The 23,591-nt window shown below is 45.3% G+C and overlaps 1 protein-coding gene across 1 annotated transcript in view; it reads right to left on the reverse strand.

The window, feature by feature from the left end:
* Nucleotides 1-23,591, reverse strand: part of LOC147701313 (putative methyltransferase DDB_G0268948) — a 284,191-nt gene that overhangs the window by 185,060 nt on the left and 75,540 nt on the right. Inside the window, exon 2 of the mRNA XM_086928624.1 lies at nt 1,421-1,581. Within this exon, the coding sequence (XP_086784750.1) occupies nt 1,421-1,581 (161 nt within the window). The remainder of the gene's footprint in view (nt 1-1,420; nt 1,582-23,591) is intronic.

Here is a 23,591-nt window from a genome sequence, read left to right on the forward strand (position 1 = left end):
TGCTTTTGACGCTGTCCCAGATTTACAAGGAGTTGTGCAACAGCAGGCGTTGGTAGGATGAAACAAGGAGAAATAATTATCTTTATCCTCGTTTTTGCTTTTTCAACATGTACTGTATTCTGCAAAATGCCAATGATGATTTTTTATATGCAGGAAGGTGGTATATGTGCTGCATTCAGCAGCACAGATGGAAGTAACGTATCGCCATTAGTAATTGTTTATGTACAGGAAGGGACACCTTCCGACACATAAGCAGTCTTTCCCCACAACACAGGAACCCTTGCCTATGATACAAGGGTACCTGCATTGGTACTAGATAGCTAATGTATGCCAAGCTCTACAGAAAAAAACAGGGGGGGGGCGTATTCTTGTGAATATGGCGCATCCCTGTGTTGCCAAACTTGGGTAAGCTTTGTGGGCCAACTTTTTCTCATGAATATGCTCCCCAGTAGTCCAAAACTATTCAGAAAAATTCCATGCAGATTTTCCGATTTGCGTCATGTGTAATATGTTTGCCTAATATTCATTTGTTTAATAAGCATCGTGCAAGCAGTAGTACATTTTTACCGCCGCATTAGGCAACAAGTGCTGTAGCCCATTAGAATCATCTAATTAATCTCAGTTTGGAATCAAGAGCACTTGAATGTTCATCACAAAGCCCATTGGCGGATTACAAATTAGCTTCTCTTAGATTGATACTGGTCTTGTGAGCACAGAAAGTCTGCTCATACAAACAAAGCATGAAGTAAGATACTTCACCTCTCGCGATACCAGAGCCTAAGTTACTAATTCTAATTTAAAGAGACTCAACAGGAAGGCTAATTATAAGGAAATAATGTTACCTCTCTTCATAACATTTTCGTTATATTCATTCCTTTTCCCCACACCAATTGTGATAATTGCAACCATAATATTACTACCGTTATGCATTAGAATGAGTTCTTATAAAAGCGTTAACGAAATTACCTCAGCTGACTATTTTATGTAATCACTCAGAGAAAAGAGAGAGGGAGGCCTAGGGGAAAGCCTCTTGTCTCTAAAGGTAATTTCAGAATATTTTTCTCTTCCAGATGGTAATTTAGTATGTCTGCATAACACACCATGAAGTCCCACCAGCCTGAAGGAATAATACCAGCAGCTGCTGAAGATGCCAATCCGTGAGACACATTTTGCCCCAATTGCAGGAAACAAAGGTCTTCATCTATGTTACACAAATGATGTAATTGCCCTTTTGTAAAATATGTAGATTTGATAATTTTGCAAGATACTATTTTTGGCTTAATTTCAATTCTTAGGAGGACATAGTTGCTGGTGAAGTGATTGAATTATTAACAACACTAAGATAGTTGAGGTACAGCATTGATGAAAATAGATTTTGCATTTATTAAGGAAACCCCTTAAAGGGTTTATGCCAACTTACAAATAGGACACATTGGGGGGTGAACTGACACCCTTTGCCTCCTGGATCTGAGCCTCACTGATGTCGACACCAATCACCTTCTGGAAATGAACAGCCAAGACACGTGTGCTCTCTCCAGTGCCACAGCCAACGTCCACTGCCAGCCTGAAGGGTCTGCCTTTCTGGAAAAAAGCAGATTGGAAGCAAGAATGTCAACACTAAATGTAAATATTTATATGACATTTATGTTCGCGGATAGGGCCACTGCCCCTCTCTTCCAGCCTTTGGGAGGGTAGTTCAGACAGTCTTCAAATATATTTCTAATTCCATGCTGTGGATCAAAGTGCCAATCCTTACTAGAGACTAAGAGAGATATATTTACAAAGAAGTGGCTGAGTGAGGTGTTTGCGGTCATGGCTTAACGCCTCACTCCGCCACTTCAAAAACACAACGCTGCACCATATTTACAAGAATATGTGCAGCTTTGCGTTTCCCTCTGCACTGGTGTTATACTTAGCTGCCTAGCGCCAACACAGTACAAATAACAGGAGTGCGACCCATATACCTAATTAGGACTGGGTAATGAAGGTATAAATAAAAAACAATGTCCCAATAGGAAGTAATGAACAGTCAGTTATATATGCATGCACATTGCATTGCTGCCAAGGGAAAAAGGAGACTCTCTATAAACTTTCAGACAAGGTAGTGAATCATCTTGTTTTATAGTTTAAATTCATGGTCGGAATTATACAGTTGTAAGCAGCACTGCATATATCAATTTAGATGACAACCATAAAAACTTGGTGCTCTACAAAAAGTGACTGTGGTGCAGGTGGCAACGCAAGTGAAAAGGTGAAACAGCAAAAATGGCGCACTGTGAGGAGGTGCAAATTATCTACAGTGAGTGGTTCGGATCATGTGACAAGGTGGAATCACAGATACAAAGTTAGATTTTCATTTTTAGAATTTTAGGAACCACAATCGAAAAATGCGCCCATTAATACGCTTGCAATATTTAACACTCTGTCCATCATCCCCTTTAGTTTTGCGTTGGCCGGAGGAAGTGGGTCTGCCGTTCATCTCCACACAGCGGATAGCAGCTGTCAGACCGGGCATAGTTGGTGTTGTTTCCCCTGTCTTTTGGGCCTATGCCTCCTCTATCTTTGCTGGTCTAGATGCTTGAGGAACTTTGTCACTGCTGATCAATGCCAAAGATCTCTTGCTCCCTATTTGAATTTCTATTGAGGATTAGTGTTTGCATGGTTGGCATATTTAATGTACTACTGAGTCCCTAGTACTGTGCACAATGTGTGCCCAGGGCCTGTAAATCAAATGCTGCTACTGGGCCTGCAGCACTGATTGTGTCACCCACATGAGCATCTGTGAATGTATTTCAGACGTGCCACTGAATTGTCTGTGAGCAGTTTGGTACTGCCATGTCGACCTAGAAAGTGCACCCACTTGCAAAGCCCTAAACTTCCTTTAATTACATGAGTCACCCCTAAGGTTGGCCTAAGGTACCCCTCTGGGCAGGGTGCAGTGTATGTGGAAGGTAGTGTGCATGTCACATACTGGTGTGTGTGACATGTACTAATAGTAAAATACAGTGTATTTTTCTTTTCACTATGGAAAGGCTATCTGTCCCATAGGATAGAATGGAAGTTTATGTTGAGAAAAACTCTGAATCTCCTCCCCATCTCGGCCAGGAAACCCTGGTCCAAGCTCTTGTAACATCCCAATTGGACTATGGAAATTTCCTCTATCTTGGAGCAACAAAAAAATGTCTCCATAGGCTACAACACATCCAGAATGCAGCAGTACACCTAGTTCTCAACTTACCTAGGAGAGATTCCTCTGTGAAATCCCATGACTCCCTGCACTGGCTGTCTATTGAAAAAATAATTATTTTGAAAGCTCTGTGCTTTTGCCATTTGAGTCTGCAGGGCAAAAGACCCAGTTATCTCCATGATCTCCGTGTCCCCCGTAATCTGATGTGTCACCTCAGGTCAACTGGGGTTTATTTGGTTTAAGTCCCTAATTTCCAAAGAGCAAGAATGGGTGCACGTTCACTTTGTTATTTGGCAGCCATAAACTGGAATGCTTTACCTCCATCTCTTCGAGCAGAGCCATCAGAAAACAATTTCTGAAAAAGCATGAAAACCAGGCTCTTCCAGCTCTGAGGTTCTGTGCTCTTTTTGCCCCTGTTTCACTGCTTCTTGCCACACTTGCCTATTACGTAGTAGTTCCTGATTGTGGAAACACACCAGTTGGGGTAACCAGGTGCTTTACAAATAGGTTTTATATATTATTATACATAACATATTAGAAGTATACCTTCCCACTGGGACAAGGTAGACAGATGGAGTTTAGTATGCCTGAACTCAGAATACAAAATGCATATTTTAGGAAAGATGATTTTAAGATTGTGTATTTGAAAATACCACTTTTGGAAGATGGTATTTTATTGCTAAGCCATCCAGTGTGCCTCTGCTAGTTTGTGGATTGACTGTCTGGCTTTGGAGTGACAGGATCTTGAGGTGCGCTTTCACTGTAGATAGGCACTGGAGGGGTAGAGGTTTGTCCTGCAATTCCTGGATGAGTCAGGGCTGGGATGAATAGACCTGGGCTGCATGTAGAGTAGTGGCATGAAATTTCATTGCACCTGAATAGGCCTGGCCTGCTTTATACAATGCTGTCTCCACCTCCTGCCAGGAAGCTGGACCAGAGAAGATAGAGCTGGTTTGGAATCAGCACAGGGCCTTTCTGCCACAAGGGAATGAAAAGTATGAAGCTTAGACCCCAGAACTTGCTTGGATCAAGGAACCTCTCAAGAAGAAGAGCTGAGAAAGCTGTGGGAGACTACCACTTTGCTGTGCGCTTTGCTGTGTAGGCTACAGTAGCTTCTTCTGTCTTGGGCAGAGAATGGACTGGACTCAACGTTCTGTAACATTTTTTGCTGAGTGTCTCCAAAGGCTTTGAAGTAGAGAAGTCTCAGGAACAGCAAAGACTTCACCTTCCTCTGGGTACTGCCCCTGGAACCGTGCATTCCATTTGCCACAGAGGGAAACAGCAGCCTGATGCCATCACTGACATCACTGCTGGCTCTGTGAGCTGAAGACACCCCAGAGGGCACTGCTGCACTCATGACGACCACCATAGCCAAAGAGCCGCAACTTTTCCATGACCTGTGGGCACCGCACTATTAGATTTAAACTTAGCTTTCCTATGATGCCTGTGCCGTGCTTATTTAGGTTAGCAATGTGTGGCTAAAATATATGCATTTGTATTCAAGTTATGCAACCCACTAAGTTATCATCGCAGCATGTAAGCTTTAGTTAGCCAGTGTGCATCCATTTTAAATATTACGATGCATAATAGACTGTGCCTGGGTTACACCTCAGTGCTCATATTTTATGCCTAAGCAGAACACAGGGATTTGATATTATTTCTCCTGCTGTCCAAGGTTGTTTCCTTGACTTGCTAATGAATATGATATTCTTCCAATACATGCCTAGCTGAATGTGTAACTTCTCCCCCTCCCCCTTAGGAGATACTGAAACCCAGCACTGTGGCCTTGTATTCCTGATCACATATTCCCATCTGGCATGTATAGCTCATCTCTGTTCTCCATTATTCAGGTCTGCTCAAGCCAGCAATTTTCCACGGTGGGAAGGGTTGGAGATGGCTGGGAAGCCCTTTTAGCCAGCTGTAACCTGTTGGGAAGTCAGTCCCCTCAGTGCCCATCTTTGGGTGCAGGTCTGACCGAGCTCTCTCTGCAGAGAACTACTAATAAGGTCTGCTTATATTCTCTACTGTTTGACAAATTCTTCACTTGGGAAGGCATTGCAGGTGGTTGTATATATACCCCACAGGGCCCTTAGAGGGTCCGTCCTTCAGTTGGCATCCAAACAGCGGGCCGCGAAAAGGCCCCCTCACCCATAACCAGGACACATGGCCGTATTGGTATCTGGGCGGTCGGGTGGATTGGGCCTCTCACATACAAGACCGAGCTTGGTCCACACAGCTCCGTCCTCCCGACGAATTGTCTGCTAGTGGCCCTTGGCCAAGGTCCTGAAGGTGGACCCCTGGAGCTGACCGTTTGGTCCAGAGAGTCGGCAGGGGAGAATAACTTGCTTGACCTGTGTGCACCAGGTGAGTGATTTGATTCTTGAAAAAGGGCACCTTGCCTGCACAACACGAGCCTGCGTGCCAAGCCCGGTACAGTCTGCGGACTGTCTTGTCTTGGACATGGTGGGTCTGCAGACCCTTGTGGGACACAAGGCACTTGTGAGCAGTCCACTGGGCCAACTGGTAATTGGCCTCTTTGTGAAACGGTCTGGGACTGTTCACAGGTAATCTGCCAAACCAACTGGTCATTGGATTTGCTCTTGAAAAGGTCTGGGGCTAGAGGCCTGTCCTCTTGTTTTAGTACAGTCTTGGACTGTCTTGGGTGCAGTTTGCAGACTGCATTGGTTGGCTGACACCGGCCTGCAGGCTGTGCCTTGATACAGTCTACGGACTGTCTTGGATGACATCAGCTGACAAGCTGTGTCTTGGTACGGTCTTTTCGGCCATCTTGGTTTGTACTTGGTGAGTTTGCAGACTCTTGGAAAAGACACAGGGTGTTCATGAACAGTCTGCCAGGCCGACTGGAATTTTGGATCATACTCTAAAAGGACTTGGGCTGTTTGTGGTCAATCTGCCAGGCCACCTGGTAAATGGCATACACTTGAAAAGGTCTGGGGCTAGAGCCTGTCTTCTTGAACTTAGTACAGTCTCTGGGCTGTCTACTTGTCTTGGTGCAGTCTTTGTGGGTTGATTGTGGTGTTTGGGCGCTATCAGGTGTGTGGACCAACGTTGGTAAAGGTGTTTGTGAAATGCTTGTTTGTGTGATTGGTAACTGTGCTCTTCATGTGGAGGTAAGGGTGCCTTGCCTAAACAAACTGTTTTGTGTGTTTATGAGTGTGACCCTTTCTTACAAATGTCTTGAATGAGCTCAATTTGGTCTTATTTTGTCATTGTGTTGTGCAGATACCCATTGTACACTTTAAATTTGGAAGAATACAAAATGATATACATGTATAGAAATGTGGTTGGATCAGAAATACTAGCAGGAATGTACATTTGTTTTGACATAGAAAGAGTGCAAAATGAGAAAAAATAAAGTAGGAATCCACATTTAAATTGAGACAGTGCTGTGAGGATTCTCAGTAATATATCTTCGTGCTCACATTCAGTTTACAGCAAGAAAGTTGAAATATACCCTCTGTTTAGCTTTGAGATAGGAGTGTGTTCTGTGTCTCCATGAAAGGAGGGGAAAAGGCAACCCGGAGTTCTGGAAGACGTACAGTGTGTGGGTGGGTTTCAGTTGAATGTATATTTAATTTGGAAAAAGTGTTTCAAAGCTCAGAGCTGTGAGTGTTTTGACAAATTGTAAGGTTTTCCAAAGTTGAAAGGCATAGCCTGTGAATTCAGTTTGTGGCTGACTTGCCATGAACTTGTGATGTTGAAGGCATTCCGAAGGAGGGGGCTCATCAAGCAGGAGGACTGGAAGCAGCGGACAGCACAAGAGAGATGCTAATGAGAGTGGTCTTGTGAAGGGAGGGTTCATTCAAGGAGCAGACCCAGTGCCGGACACAGAGAGGCTGAGACAGGGTTTTTTTTATGTCTGAAAGGTAGAAGGCCAGGAAAAAAATGTTAATGGGAAGAGACAAAAGGAACAACACAGGAGCTAAAAGATTTGGTTCATGAGTCTTGTGAAAGTGTGTATGTAGTGTTCCCACCACATGAGATTCTTTGTGCATTTGATTAGTGTTTTCTGATCAGACTAGTTTGCACATACAGTAAATATTGGTTTGTTTTCAAGGAAAGCTGATAGAGGGTATTCTGATGGAATGAAGCGAACAGTTTAAGAAAAAAATATGACGGTATGAGATGGTTTGCATGGATAAGTTTTCAGTTTGCAGAGAAAGAAAGTGAGTTGCAAGGTGTTGTTTCACAGGATAGAAGTAAAAAGTGTTTTGGTGTGTGCAAATTCAGGTATGGATGTTGCACTGCTGGAAAAAGTATATGTTTGCCATCTTCATAACAGATTGACAAGAGAAAATGCAGGTGCAAAATGTGGCAGTTCCGCAACTGCAAGTATGAATTCAGAAACAGGTACCTATGACAGGAGTTTTTCCAGTCCCACAAAACATGGGAATGCTAATATTAATCTAAATAAGTTTTCCAGAGCAAATGTGAATTATTTCCAGAAAAAAATAAGAATTCATTTCAACAGGTTATTGTATTTGAAAATGAGAGTTCTCTACTTACCAAGTCCATTGTAGAAAAGGTGAAGAGACCAGACTTTGTTGTAGGAGTTTTAAACCGAGAAATTACAAACCCAGTTTTAGAAGAGGTGGCAGCAGAAATGGGCCCTTTAAAAAAAGGGTTGCCAATTCGTTTTTAGTGATACAGGCCTAGCAGGAAAACAATTGTTTTGCAAATTAAACAGCACAGATTACCGTACACCAGATGATGTTATCAGATTCCAGATTAAGATGTGCATTTTAAAATGGCCCTGCCTGGGAGCGAATTTGCAAATTCTGTTCATTTCTTTCTGCGATTGTTCTGGTTGTGCTGTCAGAGGGAATGAAGGTGTAATTTAGATTTTAGTGGGCAGGATTTGTGTCTCAAAAGAGGAATTTCATTGCTTTTTACAGATTAATTGTTATTGTGTGTTTGGAATAGCGACTTGATTATAAGTATTGGGAAGTGATTGGTCTGCATTGTTTCCTTCTGTTATTTCTTACACGTAGTACAGTGCTATGCGTGTATTGGTTGGTGTTTCTGACGCATTGGTTTAGCACATGTTCTGTACTCTCTCGCTCTAATGATTGGATTTTCTTTAATAGAGATGTCCTTATAGCATGTGAGAAGTTTAGTAGTGTATTCACCCCCCCCTGTTTGTTTTTTTTGCAGATGTGCCACCCATTTTCTGGGCAACAGGTGATGTAGAGCAGGGATTCCTGCAGATTCTATGAGCTTTGTTGTGTATGATTTCAGATTTGGTAGAGAAAAGGTGTTAGTGAAGAGAAGGCTGGAACTTTATAATAGTCCTACTATTTTGATTGTGTTCAAAAGTTGTGATAGACCTGTGTGCAGTTGAAAGGAACAACGAAAATGTGGCCATCCAGATGTCTGCTGCTATGCCTATTTTCTGTTTCTTTCGCTGCTCAATATTTTTCTGTTGCAGATCTAAAAGAGCATTCTTTGGTAGTATTGCACATAGGATAAATGAAAGATCTATTGTCTGGACTAGCATTGGCTTGTAAGAGGTATAGGCTCTGCTGAGCTTTTTAGGACCATGCAGAATGGTATGGCATCTATACAAAGCTTACAGAATACAAGGTAGTAACTTGCTCATCAATTTAGATACAGCAAGAGTTGCAGGGTGGTACAGTCAAAAAGTGTTAGACATGGCATCCTTGGTGAGGTTTCCCCTGATTTTTGTCTCCACCGCCTGCATGTTGGTGCAGTGCTGGTTTTCGTTTTTGCTAAGGTTAGATGTTTTTGCCATTTTGCCACTGCTGGTCAGTGTCACAATGCAAGTACATTCTGGGTAAATTAATATTGTGCTAGGTTCTCCCTGACTAGCATTGTGATTAGTGATTTTGCTAATGGATCCCTAGTAAAGTGCACTGATTGTGCCAGAGCTGGTAAATAAATAGTAACTAGTAGGCCAGCAGCTTTGATTGTGCCAACCACATGAGTGGCATAAAAAAAATATATTTATTACATCATTCATGACATGGTAAGTGACATCACTGATGACATCACTGATTACATCATCCAGTGAATGTGATTTGGTTTGATGTTTACATTTATATTATATATATATAGCAATCTGCATTGAAGAATGAGTGGATGTATAAGTGTCTGAATGGAGGATGTAGTAGCTGTGTTGGAATGTTTAATGTGAGTCATTTAACGTGTCTCACTAAATATATCACTCTGTCTCTTGTTGTGTAAACTACTGTATAAGTTGGTTACTACCTACGTGAAAACTTATTTTAGTTATTGATTAGTTACCTGAGTATTTGTATGGGGGAGTGAATGTGTGTGTGGTTGGGTGGGGGATGTGTCACTGACCAAAGATGTGTGAATACTTGATTCAGTAGGTATATAAGGTTAAGACTGCATGTGGAAACAGTTGTTTGGGTGTGGTGATGAGCAAATATATCTTTCAATGGTATATGTCTAAGAAAGTAGAACAATAAAAGGCAGTGTATGTGACAGTTGTTGTATGAAAATGAATATACATAAGACTCAGTAATTGCAGGAGTGACAGTATGGATAACTGTATATTTGTAATAGTGAATTTATAAGACACTAAGGGGCCAATTATGATGATGGGCGGATCGCCACCGCCCGTATGGCGTTGGCGATCCGCCCGCCAAAAACCTCCACCCGCCTCTAATTCCCCCCACCACATTACCATGGCGGGGGACCCCGGCGGACAAAAAGACTGCCCACCGGTTTTCCGCTGTTAGGCAATCTGCTCGATTGCCTACCGGGTGCAAAAGCAGTTAATATGGTGGCAGTGTCTGGTAGACACCGCCATCCATATTTATATGCAGACGGGGACATGCAGGTGGTTTTTGATATGGGGGCCGTAGTGGTCCCCCAGGGATTCCGGGGGGTGGGGGTTAGGTGTGGGCGGAAAATCCGTTACGCTCGCGGATTTTGCGGATTTTTGGGAAATTCGCAATCCGCGAGATTTGCGAATTTCCCGCAAAATCCGGAAAAATTCGCACGCAGCGGATTTTTTTGGCGGCGCGCGGCGTTGGTGATACAATTTTTGCGGCGTGCGGCGTTTATCATCGTTTGCCGAGTTGTTTTTTTCGATAGTTTGCGAGTGCTGCGCCATTTTGGATCTTGCTGTGTGATCCCGCGGGAATTGGCGAGCGCGATTACGTCATCGCGGCTTGCCAGCGATAGTTTGTCAACGCGAGTACGGCGAGATCACGTCTCGCGGTACTTCGCAATTGCGAGATTTGAGATGCGGCGAGCGAAAATATAAATTTGCAATTCTGCACAAGAAATCCACCAGCAAGCAGCATAAACCTTCTAGAAATGATGATTTTTATCTGAATAACTCCTTAGTTTGACATTTGCCTGCACTTTTTTAGCGAGGAGTCCATTTTGGGGAGGGGGGCAGGGGGGTGGGAGGAAGGAAGTGCCCCACAGTCTTCAACTTCCTGTTCCTGTTCAGCAGGCTCCTCCCAGTGCTTTGTCCATCTCCTGGTCACTTTTCATTTGGGTCTGGAGCTGGAAGGATTACTTTTTGTGGATGCTGCTGGATATTTGGATTTGAGGCCTTTTTGACTTTCTTTGGATCACTGTTGGATTAGAAATTTTACAAGTAAGTTTGTTTGGGGCATTACAGTTGCTGCAATTAAAATTTTGGAATTTTCGATTTTTGGGCTGTTTTGGGGCCTTTTGCCCAGGGGTACTCAGTGGTGGGTGGACTGAGTCTTTCTGTGGGTTGTCTTGAAATTAAACATCATGGAGGGCATGGATGGAATGGGATTGTGCTGATTTTGCAGTGTTTTTCGATTTTTGGGGGTGTTCATGGGGACAGGCCATGTGGGTGGGGGCCATTTTGAGTGCTGGTACAGGCAGGCCCTGGCCATGTGCTAGGAGGCAAGTGGCCATTTTGAATGCAGGCTTTGTTGTTAGGCCTCCAACCATTTTGCCTACTTTTCAACCTTTATTTATGCCCAGGGGTAGTGAGTCTTGCATGGGCCTAGTCTTTCTGTGGGTTGTCTTGAATTTAAACATCATGGAGGCCATGGATGGAATGGGATTGTGCTGATTTTGCAGTGTTTTTCGATTTTTGGGGGTGTTCATGGGGAGGGACATGCCATGTGGCTGGTGGCCATTTTGAGTGCAGCTACAGGCACTGGCCATGTGCTGGCAGGCAAGTGGCCATTTTGAATGCAGGCTTTGTTGTTAGGCCTCCAACCATTTTGCCTACTTTTCAACCTTTATTTATGCCCAGGGGTAGTGAGTCTTGCATGGGCCTAGTCTTTCTGTGGGTTGTCTTGAATTTAAACATCATGGAGGCCATGGATGGAATGGGATTGTGCAGATTTTTCAGTGATTTTCGTTTTTTGGGCCTGTACTTGTGGCCTTTTCACCAGGGGTATTTGAGTCTAGCATGGGCCTAGTCTTTCTGTGGGCTGTCTTGAACTTAAACATCATGGAGGGCATGGATGGAATGGGATTGTGCTGATTTTTCTGTGTTTTTCGATTTTTGACCTGTTGTTGGGGCCTTGACCAGGGGTAGTGAGTGGTGCATGGGCCTAGTCTTTCTGTGGGGTGTCTTGCATTTAAACATCATGGAGGGCATGGATGGAATGGGATTGTGCTGATTTTGCAGTGTTTTTCGATTTTTGGGGGTGTTCATGGGGACAGGCCATGTGGGTGGGGGCCATTTTGAGTGCTGGTACAGGCAGGCCCTGGCAATGTGCTAGGAGGCAAGCGGCCATTCTGAATGCAGGCTTTGTTGTTAGGCCTCCAACCATTTTGCCTACTTTTCAACCTTTATTTATGCCCAGGGGTAGTGAGTCTTGCATGGGCCTAGTCTTTCTGTGGGTTGTCTTGAATTTAAACATCATGGAGGCCATGGATGGAATGGGATTGTGCTGATTTTGCAGTGTTTTTCGATTTTTGGGGGTGTTCATGGGGAGGGACATGCCATGTGGCTGGTGGCCATTTTGAGTGCAGCTACAGGCACTGGCCATGTGCTGGCAGGCAAGTGGCCATTTTGAATGCAGGCTTTGTTGTTAGGCCTCCAACCATTTTGCCTACTTTTCAACCTTTATTTATGCCCAGGGGTAGTGAGTCTTGCATGGGCCTAGTCTTTCTGTGGGTTGTCTTGAATTTAAACATCATGGAGGCCATGGATGGAATGGGATTGTGCTGATTTTGCAGTGTTTTTCAATTTTTTGTGCTCTATAACTGAGCTGATGTTCCTCTGTCTTCCATTTGTTTTTAGGTGCACAAGACTCAAGAGAACCACCAGTGCCAGGAAGAAGTCCTGCAGCGGTGTGTGTGTGCAGCATAACGTCACGCGACGTCACGTCTGCGCCTCAGACAACTCTACAATTCGTGCAACTGCGGCCTGCTGTCTGACCTGCTCTGAAGAAGATGGCCCCAAAGAAAGTTCTCCGTAGCTCCTCTAGCAAGAAAGTTGCTAGTAAGGAGCAGAAGAAGCAAGTTACCAAGGAGGCTGGTGTGCCACCCGCCACGTTTTTTGGGAGCAAAAAAAAAAGTACGCCTGCAGCAGCAGGATCTGCTGGGGACCAAGCTGGGAGCAGCACCCCTGCTCCATTGATTTCAGTGCCTCCACCACCACGCCAACTTAAGTCAAAGCCCTTGAGTGCTTCAGAGGCAGTCAGTGTACTTCTCCAATCACCATCGACCAGTGATGTTGGCTCATCGCAAGAAAGTAGCAGCAATGTCCCTGAATCAACACAGGTTGTTGTAACTCATCTGACAAGTGTTGAACAACCACAGCCGCAACAACAACACCATGTGCAAGTACACGCCCAAGTACATGTGGAAGGAGAGGCAGCAAAAGGAGATGCGCAAGCAAAGGTGCATGGAGGTTCACAAGTGCCCACAATAGTTGTTCCTCCCGAAGTAGGGGCACATTTGGAAATCGACAATGAAGCCGAGGTATCATTGGAAGCCACTCCTCCTGATGATCATTCATTGTCTTCCACATCCCTAGCAAGGAAAAGATCAAGGGGGGTGTCTACATCTTCTTCAAGCCCACCTTGTTCTGATGCAAGTGATCTGTCTTGGGAACCACAACTGCGGTCTGACAGTGAGGCACACCATGATCTGACACCGGTACCTAAGCGTAAAAGGAAGGTCGTCCAAAAACTCAAACCTATGGAGTGTGATGAGGCTCAACAAGAAGTGACAGATACTGCTGGTGATGAAGCCTCTCACGATGACGACGAGCCAGTCATCACAAAAGGTCACTGCAGCCCCACCGGGCATGCAGCAAAGAGACATTTTGACCCTATCCCGAGAAGCTGCTGAGCGTGATGATGATGTCGGCGAGGAGGCAATGGGAATGGAATCATTAGATTTGGAGTTAAGTAGTACACCAAAACCTACCGCTTCCATATTTCTTCCTCGCAAGAAGGTACCCACCTCGTCCTCGACCTCAATTCGTGGTGGTGAAAGTGCAAAACGTACTGAAGTTCGTCAATCCACATCCTCCACTTAATCTGGCATTAGCAGCAGGACCACCACCACCAGTATCGCCGCCTCCTCCGGCCCCCGAAGACATTTCAAGTCTCCAGTTTGGGACTTCTTTAGTGTTTGCCCAAAAAATGAAAACGTAGCCATTAGTAGCATTTGTAAGCTTCGAGTTAGTCGTGGTAAGTTGGGTTCCAACTATGGTACCGGAGGCCAGAGAGGTCATCTTAGGAGAACGCACGATGTCCAATGGTTTGCGCACCTACACGCGATCAAGGAAGCCGGAATTGCACGCAATGAAAACGTTGATTTTTCATCTGATGATGACGAGGAGGAAGAAGACGATTCAAACACTTCACTTACACCCAGTTCCCCTGTCAGCAGAACACCCCATGGGAGCCACACTAAGAGTGTGGGAGAGAGTGAGACATCAATGCGGAAAAGTTCATCAGCGAGCGTAACTGGGTCGAAGAGATCATCATCATCCCGTAAATCCTTGGTCCAGGGCAACATTAAAAAGATGTTGTTTACAGAAGCGCAATATGAACGCAACCACCCAATGACCCGTCTGTATAACACTAAGCTGGCTAAAATGCTAGCTCTGGACCTTCTCCCTTTTTCTTTTGTAGAAGGGGTTGGTTTTCTAGAATTAGTGACAGCGCTCTGCCCTAAATGGAAGGTTCCTAGCCGGTTCTATTTTGCCCGAGTTGCGGTTCCAGCACTACATGAAGATGTTCTGAAGGTGATTGGGGCAGCTTTGCAGAAGAGTGCTGTTCACACTATACATCTGACAACAGACATGTGGACCAGTGGCGCAGGCGCTGATTACATGTGCATCACTGCACACTGGGTCTCTTTTTCAGGGGCTAAAGCAAAGCTAAACGCAGGTGTTGACACGAACATTGTTTTTAAAGGTGCTCGGAAACATGCAACACTAGCCATGTTTGGTTTGGAGAAACGTCACACAGCAGAAAACATTTTGGATGTCTTTAACACAAAGGTCCTTAACTGGCTGTCCGTGTTTGGCGCACTGTATAAACCTGGTTGTCCAAAAATTCTTGGGTAATAAAGGCAGTGCAGCGTACAGTGTATTGGAGACCTGCCGAAAAATGTGCAAGCATTTCAGGCATTCTTTTAAGGCCCGGAAGCAGCTGAGGAGCCTGCTATATCAACGTCAAATGCCAGTGAAAGCACTCATCCAGGAGGTGGTAACACGTTGGAACTCAACCTTCTACATGCTTGAGCGTCTGTATGAGCAGTATACGGAACTCGATCAATATTTCCTTAAAGAGTGTACAGAGGAGCTGAGGATGGGTGGGCCGCAATGGAACATAGTTGAAAGCCTGACACGCATGCTTCGTCCTTTTGAGTTCTTCACGCGTGCAGTCAGCAAGGAGGACTCTAATTTGGGAAAAGCTATCCCATTGTTTTACATGCTGGAGGACCAACTGAAGGAGGTGTGTTCTGTGTTTGGAAAAGATGACAAAAACCAAGACTCTTTGCTTCTGGCTGAGCAATTATTAGAGCTCCTACAAGGTGATGAACGTCTTAAAAAGATCCACTCAGAACAGCATTACATTTGTGCTACTATTCTGGATCCACGCTACAAAAAGGCGCTGGCAGGCCAAGCATTCTTTCCTTTTGATGATGAACATGTTCCAAAGTACAAACGTTGGCTAGCCTTGTCAGCCAAGAAGTTTGAAACAGAACGGCTGGAAATTGAAGGAAATGGCAGTACATCAGCAGGCCATCCCCAGTCAAAACAATCCACTTCTGCACCTGTGGCTGTGGCACAAGTGACCTCTCAGCCGTTAAAGACACCGGCAACCGGATCATCTGCACGAAAGACAACAGAAACATTGGAGGCTGAAGAGGATTGGCTAGCTCTGCGTGGGTTTGGTTCTCAAAAGGTCAGAGGCACAGCAAGAGCTAAGCAAAGTGGAGGAACCTTGGATGAGGACCTTGAGTCGATGGTGAAGGACTATCTGAATGACTCAACAGAGGTCTATGTTAATTCTGACCCATTGGCGTATTGGCATGGGAAAAAAGAATTGTGGCCACAGCTCACCAACCTGGCTTTAAACTACTTGTCTTGCCCACTCGCAAGCGTGTCTTCTGAACGGGTTTTCAGTGCGCCTGGTGGGATTGTAACTCCCAAACGGAGCCGCCTCTCGCCCAAAAATGTGGAGAGGTTAACAATGATCAAGATGAATCAGCACCTCATACCACCAGATTTCCGAGTACGAGAGAGCGTGCCGGATGAAGAGGAGGTGGCCAGCAACATAGATGAGGGAATTTCTACTCTGTCAGGTGACACTGAGCTCACCCTGCCTGAATTTGCAGAGTATGATGACGAAGCCTTATTCTTATTCTGGACCGTGATACCGAGCCCTGAAAATGAGACAACGAATCAATAACTTTCTTTTTCATCCTTATTCACTTTTATTCCTGTGTGTCTGTCTTTCTTTGTTGTGCACAGTTAATATAATTCAAACTTTAATCAGATAATCACAAAAACAAGCCCATCAGCAGAACTGTCTTCACTTGTTTGCTAATTGATTTGAAGGTGCCGCAGTCTGCATTCCTCAGGTTCACAAGTTCAGAAGAACATGCTCCTCTATCCTCCTCCTCCAGACTCCTATTTCCATCAAAGCAGAGGGCTGGTTAACGCCCAATGAAGAAAGACTCAGCACTTGTGGGGGTGTTGTTCTACCTCTTTGCAGGTGAGTTGACGGGTCTGGGGCCATTGCTGGGAAGCACTAAAAGTGGTTTGGACCAAATCCGAGGTGGAAAAATGTTTGTGTTTTTGATGACTTGCTTGCCTTTGAGGTGCTCTTAGGGGGGGTTCCATCTGTTTGTGGGTGAGTTTCGTGGTCTGGGAGCATTGCTGGGACACTCTAATCTTGATTGCATTTGCTTTTCAGGAAATCCGTCGTGCCAACCCCGACTTATGGCCTAGCTACGCAGCGCGTTTGGACCGAAGGCCCAGAAATATTGCAAGTATGAGATTTTGCTTTTGGCCTGTTTGGGGGTGTTATGCTTCTTGGCGGGTGGGTTGGCGGGTCTTGGGGCATTCCTGGGAAGGTCTAATACCGGGTAGAAGTGGTTGGGACAAAATCCAGGCCGATTTTTTTTTGGCTATTTCTGACATTTTGCTCTATGTAGCGTTTTCGGGGGCCTGTTTGGGGGGCTTCCTGGTGTTTGTGGGTGAGTTTCGTGGTCTGGGAGCACTGCTGGGACACTCTAATCTTGATTGCATTTGCTTTTCAGGAAATCCGTTGTGCCAACCCCGACTTATGGCCTAGCTACGCAGCGCGTTTGGACCGAAGGCCCAGAAATATTGCAAGTATGAGATTTTGCTTTTGGCCTGTTTGGGGGTGTTATGCTTCTTGGCGGGTGGGTTGGCGGGTCTTGGGGCATTCCTGGGAAGGTCTAATACCGGGTAGAAGTGGTTGGGACAAAATCCAGGCCGATTTTTTTTGGCTATTTCTGACATTTTGCTCTATGTAGCGTTTTCGGGGGCCTGTTTGGGGGGCTTCCTGGTGTTTGTGGGTGAGTTTCGTGGTCTGGGAGCACTGCTGGGACACTCTAATCTTGATTGCATTTGCTTTTCAGGAAATCCGTTGTGCCAACCCCGACTTATGGCCTAGCTACGCAGCGCGTTTGGACCGAAGGCCCAGAAATATTGCAAGTATGAGATTTTGCTTTTGGCCGGTTTGGGGGTGTTATGCTTCTTGGCGGGTGGGTTGGCGGGTCTTGGGGCATTCCTGGGAAGGTCTAATACCGGGTAGAAGTGGTTGGGACAAAATCCAGGCCGATTTTTTTTTTGGCTATTTCTGACATTTTGCTCTATGTAGCGTTTTCGGGGGCCTGTTTGGGGGGCTTCCTGGTGTTTGTGGGTGAGTTTCATGGTCTGGGAGCACTGCTGGCTATATATACTTTACTTTGCAAGAGGTTTGAAGCAAATCCATGGTGGCAGAGGGGAGTAAGGGCCTAGCTGCAGAGTGCGCGCGGAGTGATTTGGGAAATTTGTGAAAAATTGACTAAGTCCCCATTTTTGTACTTTTGCTCTTTGGCTGTTTGGGGGTCTTCTACTCGTTTTCTCCTGGGTTGACGGCTCTGGGGCCATTGCTGGGAAGCTCTAATACCAGATAAAAGTGTTTTGGACCAAATCCCAGGCGGAACATTTTTTGTGTTTTTGATGACTTGCTTGCCTTTGAGGTGCTCTTAGGGGGGGTTCCGTCTGTTTGTGGGTGAGTTTTGTGGTCTGGGAGCATTGCTGGGACACTCTAATCTTGATTGCATTTGCTTTTCAGGAAATCCGTTGTGCCAACCCCGACTTATGGCCTAGCTACGCAGCGCGTTTGGACCGAAGGCCCAGAAATATTGCAAGTATGAGATTTTGCTTTTGGCCTGTTTGGGGGTGTTATGCTTCTTGGCGGGTGGGTTGGCGGGTCTTGGGGCATTCCTGGGAAGGTCTAATACCGGGTAGAAGTGGTTGGGACAAAATCCAGGCCGATTTTTTTTTTGGCTATTTCTGACATTTTGCTCTATGTAGCGTTTTCGGGGGCCTGTTTGGGGGGCTTCCTGGTGTTTGTGGGTGAGTTTCGTGGTCTGGGAGCACTGCTGGCTATATATACTTTACTTTGCAAGAGGTTTGAAGCAAATCCATGGTGGCAGAGGGGAGTTAGGGCCTAGCTGCAGAGCGCGCGCGGAGTGATTTGGGAAATTTGTGAAAAATTGACTAAGTCCCCATTTTTGTACTTTTGCTCTTTGGCTGTTTGGGGGTCTTCTACTCGTTTTCTCCTGGGTTGACGGCTCTGGGGCCATTGCTGGGAAGCTCTAATACCGGATAAAAGTGTTTTGGACCAAATCCCAGGCGGAAATGTTTTTGTGTTTTTGATGACTTGCTTGCCTTTGAGGTGCTCTTAGGGGGGGTTCCGTCTGTTTGTGGGTGAGTTTCGTGGTCTGGGAGCATTGCTGGGACACTCTAATCTTGATTGCATTTGCTTTTCAGGAAATCCGTTGTGCCAACCCCGACTTATGGCCTAGCTACGCAGCGCGTTTGGACCGAAGGCCCAGAAATATTGCAAGTATGAGATTTTGCTTTTGGCCTGTTTGGGGGTGTTATGCTTCTTGGCGGGTGGGTTGGCGGGTCTTGGGGCATTCCTGGGAAGGTCTAATACCGGGTAGAAGTGGTTGGGACAAAATCCTCGCGGAAAAGCCTTTTGTTTTGGCACTTTTTGTAACTTAGGGTTCGTTAGGGTTAGCCCTAGCAGCAGGATTGCATGTGTTTCGGGGTGTTCTAGATTATTCCAACTGAGTTCTGGGGTCTTAGAGCACTCGTGAGAATGTGTAATTTTGGTTGCAAGTCATTTGAAGAAAATCCAAGGTGGGAAAGGGGGGATTTGGCATAGTTAAAGAAAGCCTTTGCCACTATTCTTAACTTAGGGTTCGTTAGGGTTAGCAGTATTTCTATTGCATGTGTTTGAGTGGGGGGGATTTCGAGTCTTGGAGCGATGCTGGCTATGGCTACTTTTGCTTGGTTGCTTGCAAGTGGTTTCAATGCAATCCACGGTGGGTAATGGGTAATTAGGAAGGGGGTACTTCGGCCTACTTTTACTTTCAAAGTAAGTTTTGTCACCAGTTTTCTGCTAGGCCTCGTTTTTTGAGATTTGATTGGGGGTCTTCTACATTTTTGCGACTGGCTTTAGTAAGGGTCTGGGTGGGAGCACTGCTAGGAAGATCTAATTTTGTTCTAAAACACAGTTTACAGTACACCTAGCTTGAGGGGCAAGATCCGCTACATTAATTTGCCCATACTTATTTATCCTTCAAAAGGTGACTCAGAGTACGCACTTTCAAAAATATTGTACTGTCTACTAGGAAAATCAAATTGTGACTTTTTGCACTCCACAGCCTACATACCTTATATTTATTTATCAGTGGTGTTGTAATATTATATCACTTCCTGTTTTTCGTTGAATAATTACAGGCCGGGTTTCAGTCTCTGCAATGGGGAAAAAGGATGGAGTCAGGCTTCACAGTAGCGAGCCACAATTCAGCATCAGGCAGGCAGTGGACAGGGTGTCTTCTGGTGACCAACATCGATGGACGAAGCGTCGGCTGCAATGGAGGAGTGCCGCTAATAGGAGGATTTTTTTTCTGCAGGCAACTTACTTACCACTTCCAACAGGACCACTACAACCACATAGATACAGTATCCCTTGCCTTTTTCTCTGACTGTGACTGCATTTCTTGGCTCTCTCTCGGCTTCTAAATTGATCCCTTAACACATCACTTAGTCCACTCCACTATCACATCTGCACCACACATAGTCATTTGTAAGTGCTCCTACGTAATTCGCAAGTCGCAGCACGCCCCAGCCCGTAGAGGACTGGGATGGCCCCAATGATGAAGCATGTCACCAAGGGGCAACCCTGGTGAGTGAGGGGACACCTAGAAAACAAGTAATTTCTCCTTTTCTATCTACTATACCTTCCAGACCAACCCCACTGAGTGTTGTTGTGAATGGATTTATAGTGACCAGCAAGGCTCTCGGGTATCTGGCTAAGTACAGAGACCTTATGTTGAATATTGTTATCAATAATTCCACACAGGCCCTGTACTGTCGCATTCTTTCTTCCACAGTTGTCGAATGTACTACTTACTTTTCACTGACATGCATGCAGTAGTTCCTGCACTTTCAAAGATTGATGGATAGGTTTGTACCCAAAGAATTGTTTATGTTCCATTGTTTGTCTATGCTGTGCTTTTTTTTACAGGGTGTCTTCTGGTGACCAACATCGATGGACGAAGCGTCGGCTGCAATGGAGGAGTGCCGCTAAAAGGAGGATTTTTTTTCTGCAGGCAACTTACTTACCACTTCCAACAGGACCACTACAACCACATAGATACAGTATCCCTTGCCTTTTTCTCTGAGTGTGACTGCATTTCTTGGATCTCTCTCGGCTTCTAAATTGATCCCTTAACACATCACTTAGTCCACTCCACTATCACATCTGCACCACACATAGTCATTTGTAAGTGCTCCTACGTAATTCGCAAGTCGCAGCACGCCCCAGCCCGTAGAGGACTGGGATGGCCCCAATGATGAAGCATGTCACCAAGGGGCAACCCTGGTGAGTGAGGGGACACCTAGAAAACAAGCAATTTCTCCTTTTCTATCTACTATACCTTCCAGACCAACCCCACTGAGTGTTGTTGTGAATGGATTTATAGTGACCAGCAAGGCTCTCGGGTATCTGGCTAAGTACAGAGACCTTATGTTGAATATCGTTATCAATAATTCCACACAGGCCCTGTACTGTCGCATTCTTTCTTCCACAGTTGTCGAATGTACTACTTACTTTTCACTGACATGCATGCAGTTGTTCCTGCACTTTCAAAGATTGATGGATAGGTTTGTACCCAAAGAATTGTTTATGTTCCATTGTTTGTCTATGCTGTGCTTTTTTTTACAGGGTGTCTTCTGGTGACCAACATCGATGGACGAAGCGTCGGCTGCAATGGAGGAGTGCCGCTAAAAGGAGGATTTTTTTTCTGCAGGCAACTTACTTACCACTTCCAACAGGACCACTACAACCACATAGATACAGTATCCCTTGCCTTTTTCTCTGAGTGTGACTGCATTTCTTGGATCTCTCTCGGCTTCTAAATTGATCCCTTAACACATCACTTAGTCCACTCCACTATCACATCTGCACCACACATAGTCATTTGTAAGTGCTCCTACGTAATTCGCAAGTCGCAGCACGCCCCAGCCCGTAGAGGACTGGGATGGCCCCAATGATGAAGCATGTCACCAAGGGGCAACCCTGGTGAGTGAGGGGACACCTAGAAAAAAAGCAATTTCTCCTTTTCTATCTACTATACCTTCCAGACCAACCCCATTGAGTGTTGTTGTGAATGGATTTATAGTGACCAGCAAGGCGCTCAGGTATCTGGCTACAGAGACCTTATGTTGAATATAGTTATCAATATTTCCACCCACGCCCTGTACTGTCGCATTCTTTCTTCCACAGTTGTCGAAAGTACTACTTACTTTTAACTGACATGCATGCAGTAGTGTATGCACTTTCAAAGATTGATGGATAGGTTTGTACCCAAAGATTTGTTTATGTTCACAATTGTGTGTCCATGCTGTGCTACTTTTTCTTGTCTCCCAAAACCTTTCCCAAAAACCCCCGTACCCATCCATTTTTCAAACCCTAACCCTCTTCCCCCGGGCTGTGTGGTTTTGATTGATGTGTGACTAAATTACAGCAATAAATCCACACACTTGCTGGGGAGGATAAGGTGATAGCAACAGGCTGGTGAAGAAATCCGAGGATATATTCTTACTCTGCTTGACAAAGACCCATGGCTAATGTCAAAGAACTTCAACCAAATTAGTTATACTTTAACACTTGTTAGGCTACAATGTGGCACTGTTCTAGTGTACTTCTGTCACCTGCTATATTCTGTATTGCACCTTTGTATTGCTCAGGAGGACAAACCAGATTTCATTTTCTTTTTTTTCATAGGCAAGCAACTGCCACTGTGTCACACCACTAGTACCACCGCTATGAGGAAATTTTATCCGCCCAGGATTGCCAACCTTATTTGCTGTTTCCCGTGGAGCCAGCCCTGGGCCTAGCCCTACTTGCAAACAGAAATTACAGGTAAGATAGGCGTTTGGTTGGAGGTAGTATAATGGAGTATTAGGAGAGACGAGAGATTTGATTGACGGTAGTACTACTAAAGTCCTAGGACTATTCAGGAAAACAAACTTACTGTTATGTTAAACCCCCACCCACCAGACTCAAAAGCAGTAAAAAACAGGTATGGTCAGATAAAGTTTCAAAAAGTATATTTTTATAGCCCTAACAAAAGAATCTCCCGCAAGACCCTCCCTAACCCCAACGATTGTCCTTCAAAAGTCCCCAAAAATCACAACTCCCAATTCCCACCCCCCAAAAGTCTCTAAAAAAGGGGCAAGGGACACTATGGCAGGGTGCTGTTGGAATTAGCAGCCAGGGCATCATGCTCCTTGCGGAGGGTGGCAAGTTCGAAGCGGAGGCCCTCCACCACGTTCTTATAATTATGGACCTCCTGCTCCAGGTAGGACAGTCTGAGGGATAAGCGGCGCCGGTGTGCCTTGCAAATCCTGTGAGGGGCAGCTGCTTTCTTTGCTGCTGGGCGGTGGCGTTTGGCTTTGGTAGCCCGGCTCCGTACCGCTGGAGCACTGCGCTGGCTGGCAGCACGCACGGAGGAGGATGCAGCTGTCCCAGTGGACGTTGTTGTTGTACCAGACTGCGTCTCCTCCTCCTCCAGGGCCACCAGCCACCGATATTCAGCAACAGTGGCATCCAGCCTCCGTTGCCGGGCCATTCGAGCCAGCTCCTTCCTCCTTGATGGTGTCTTGGATTTGGAAGGAGCAACTACATGAAAAAAGAAAGACATAGTCTGTAACCAATGCTCCTTAAGATTAACACAAAATGATTGAGTAGAAAGTTGTCACAGTACAAGTAGCAAATTGAAAGCACAGTGCATAACTATTGAGGACAGTATCTATGTAACCTCCGACTTCTTCATCCTTGCTCTAACATTAGTGGGAGTTTAAGTAACAAATTCTACGAGCACTATGGACTTCTATTACAGTCGACTATGACAGTACACCACTCTTATTCTTCTTCTTCTCTCTTGTTTAGGAAAATTGGTACGTTATCTTATGCAAGCCGCCATAATGCCAGCGCAGTGAACTTGCACCCGAGAAAAACAGACGCACACCATGGTGAGTGAGACAGACTTGCGTTACTGTACCGGTCCAGTACATGCAGGTGGTGAAGCTCTTACTTTTCTATTACGGGTGGCACTGAGAATACTCTGTTAAAAGGGCTACTGCTTAATTAATTTAGCTTTCACCCTA

The sequence above is a fragment of the Lissotriton vulgaris genome, chromosome 7, assembly GCF_964263255.1.
Source record: "Lissotriton vulgaris chromosome 7, aLisVul1.2, whole genome shotgun sequence".
Taxonomy (NCBI): Eukaryota; Metazoa; Chordata; class Amphibia; order Caudata; family Salamandridae; genus Lissotriton; species Lissotriton vulgaris.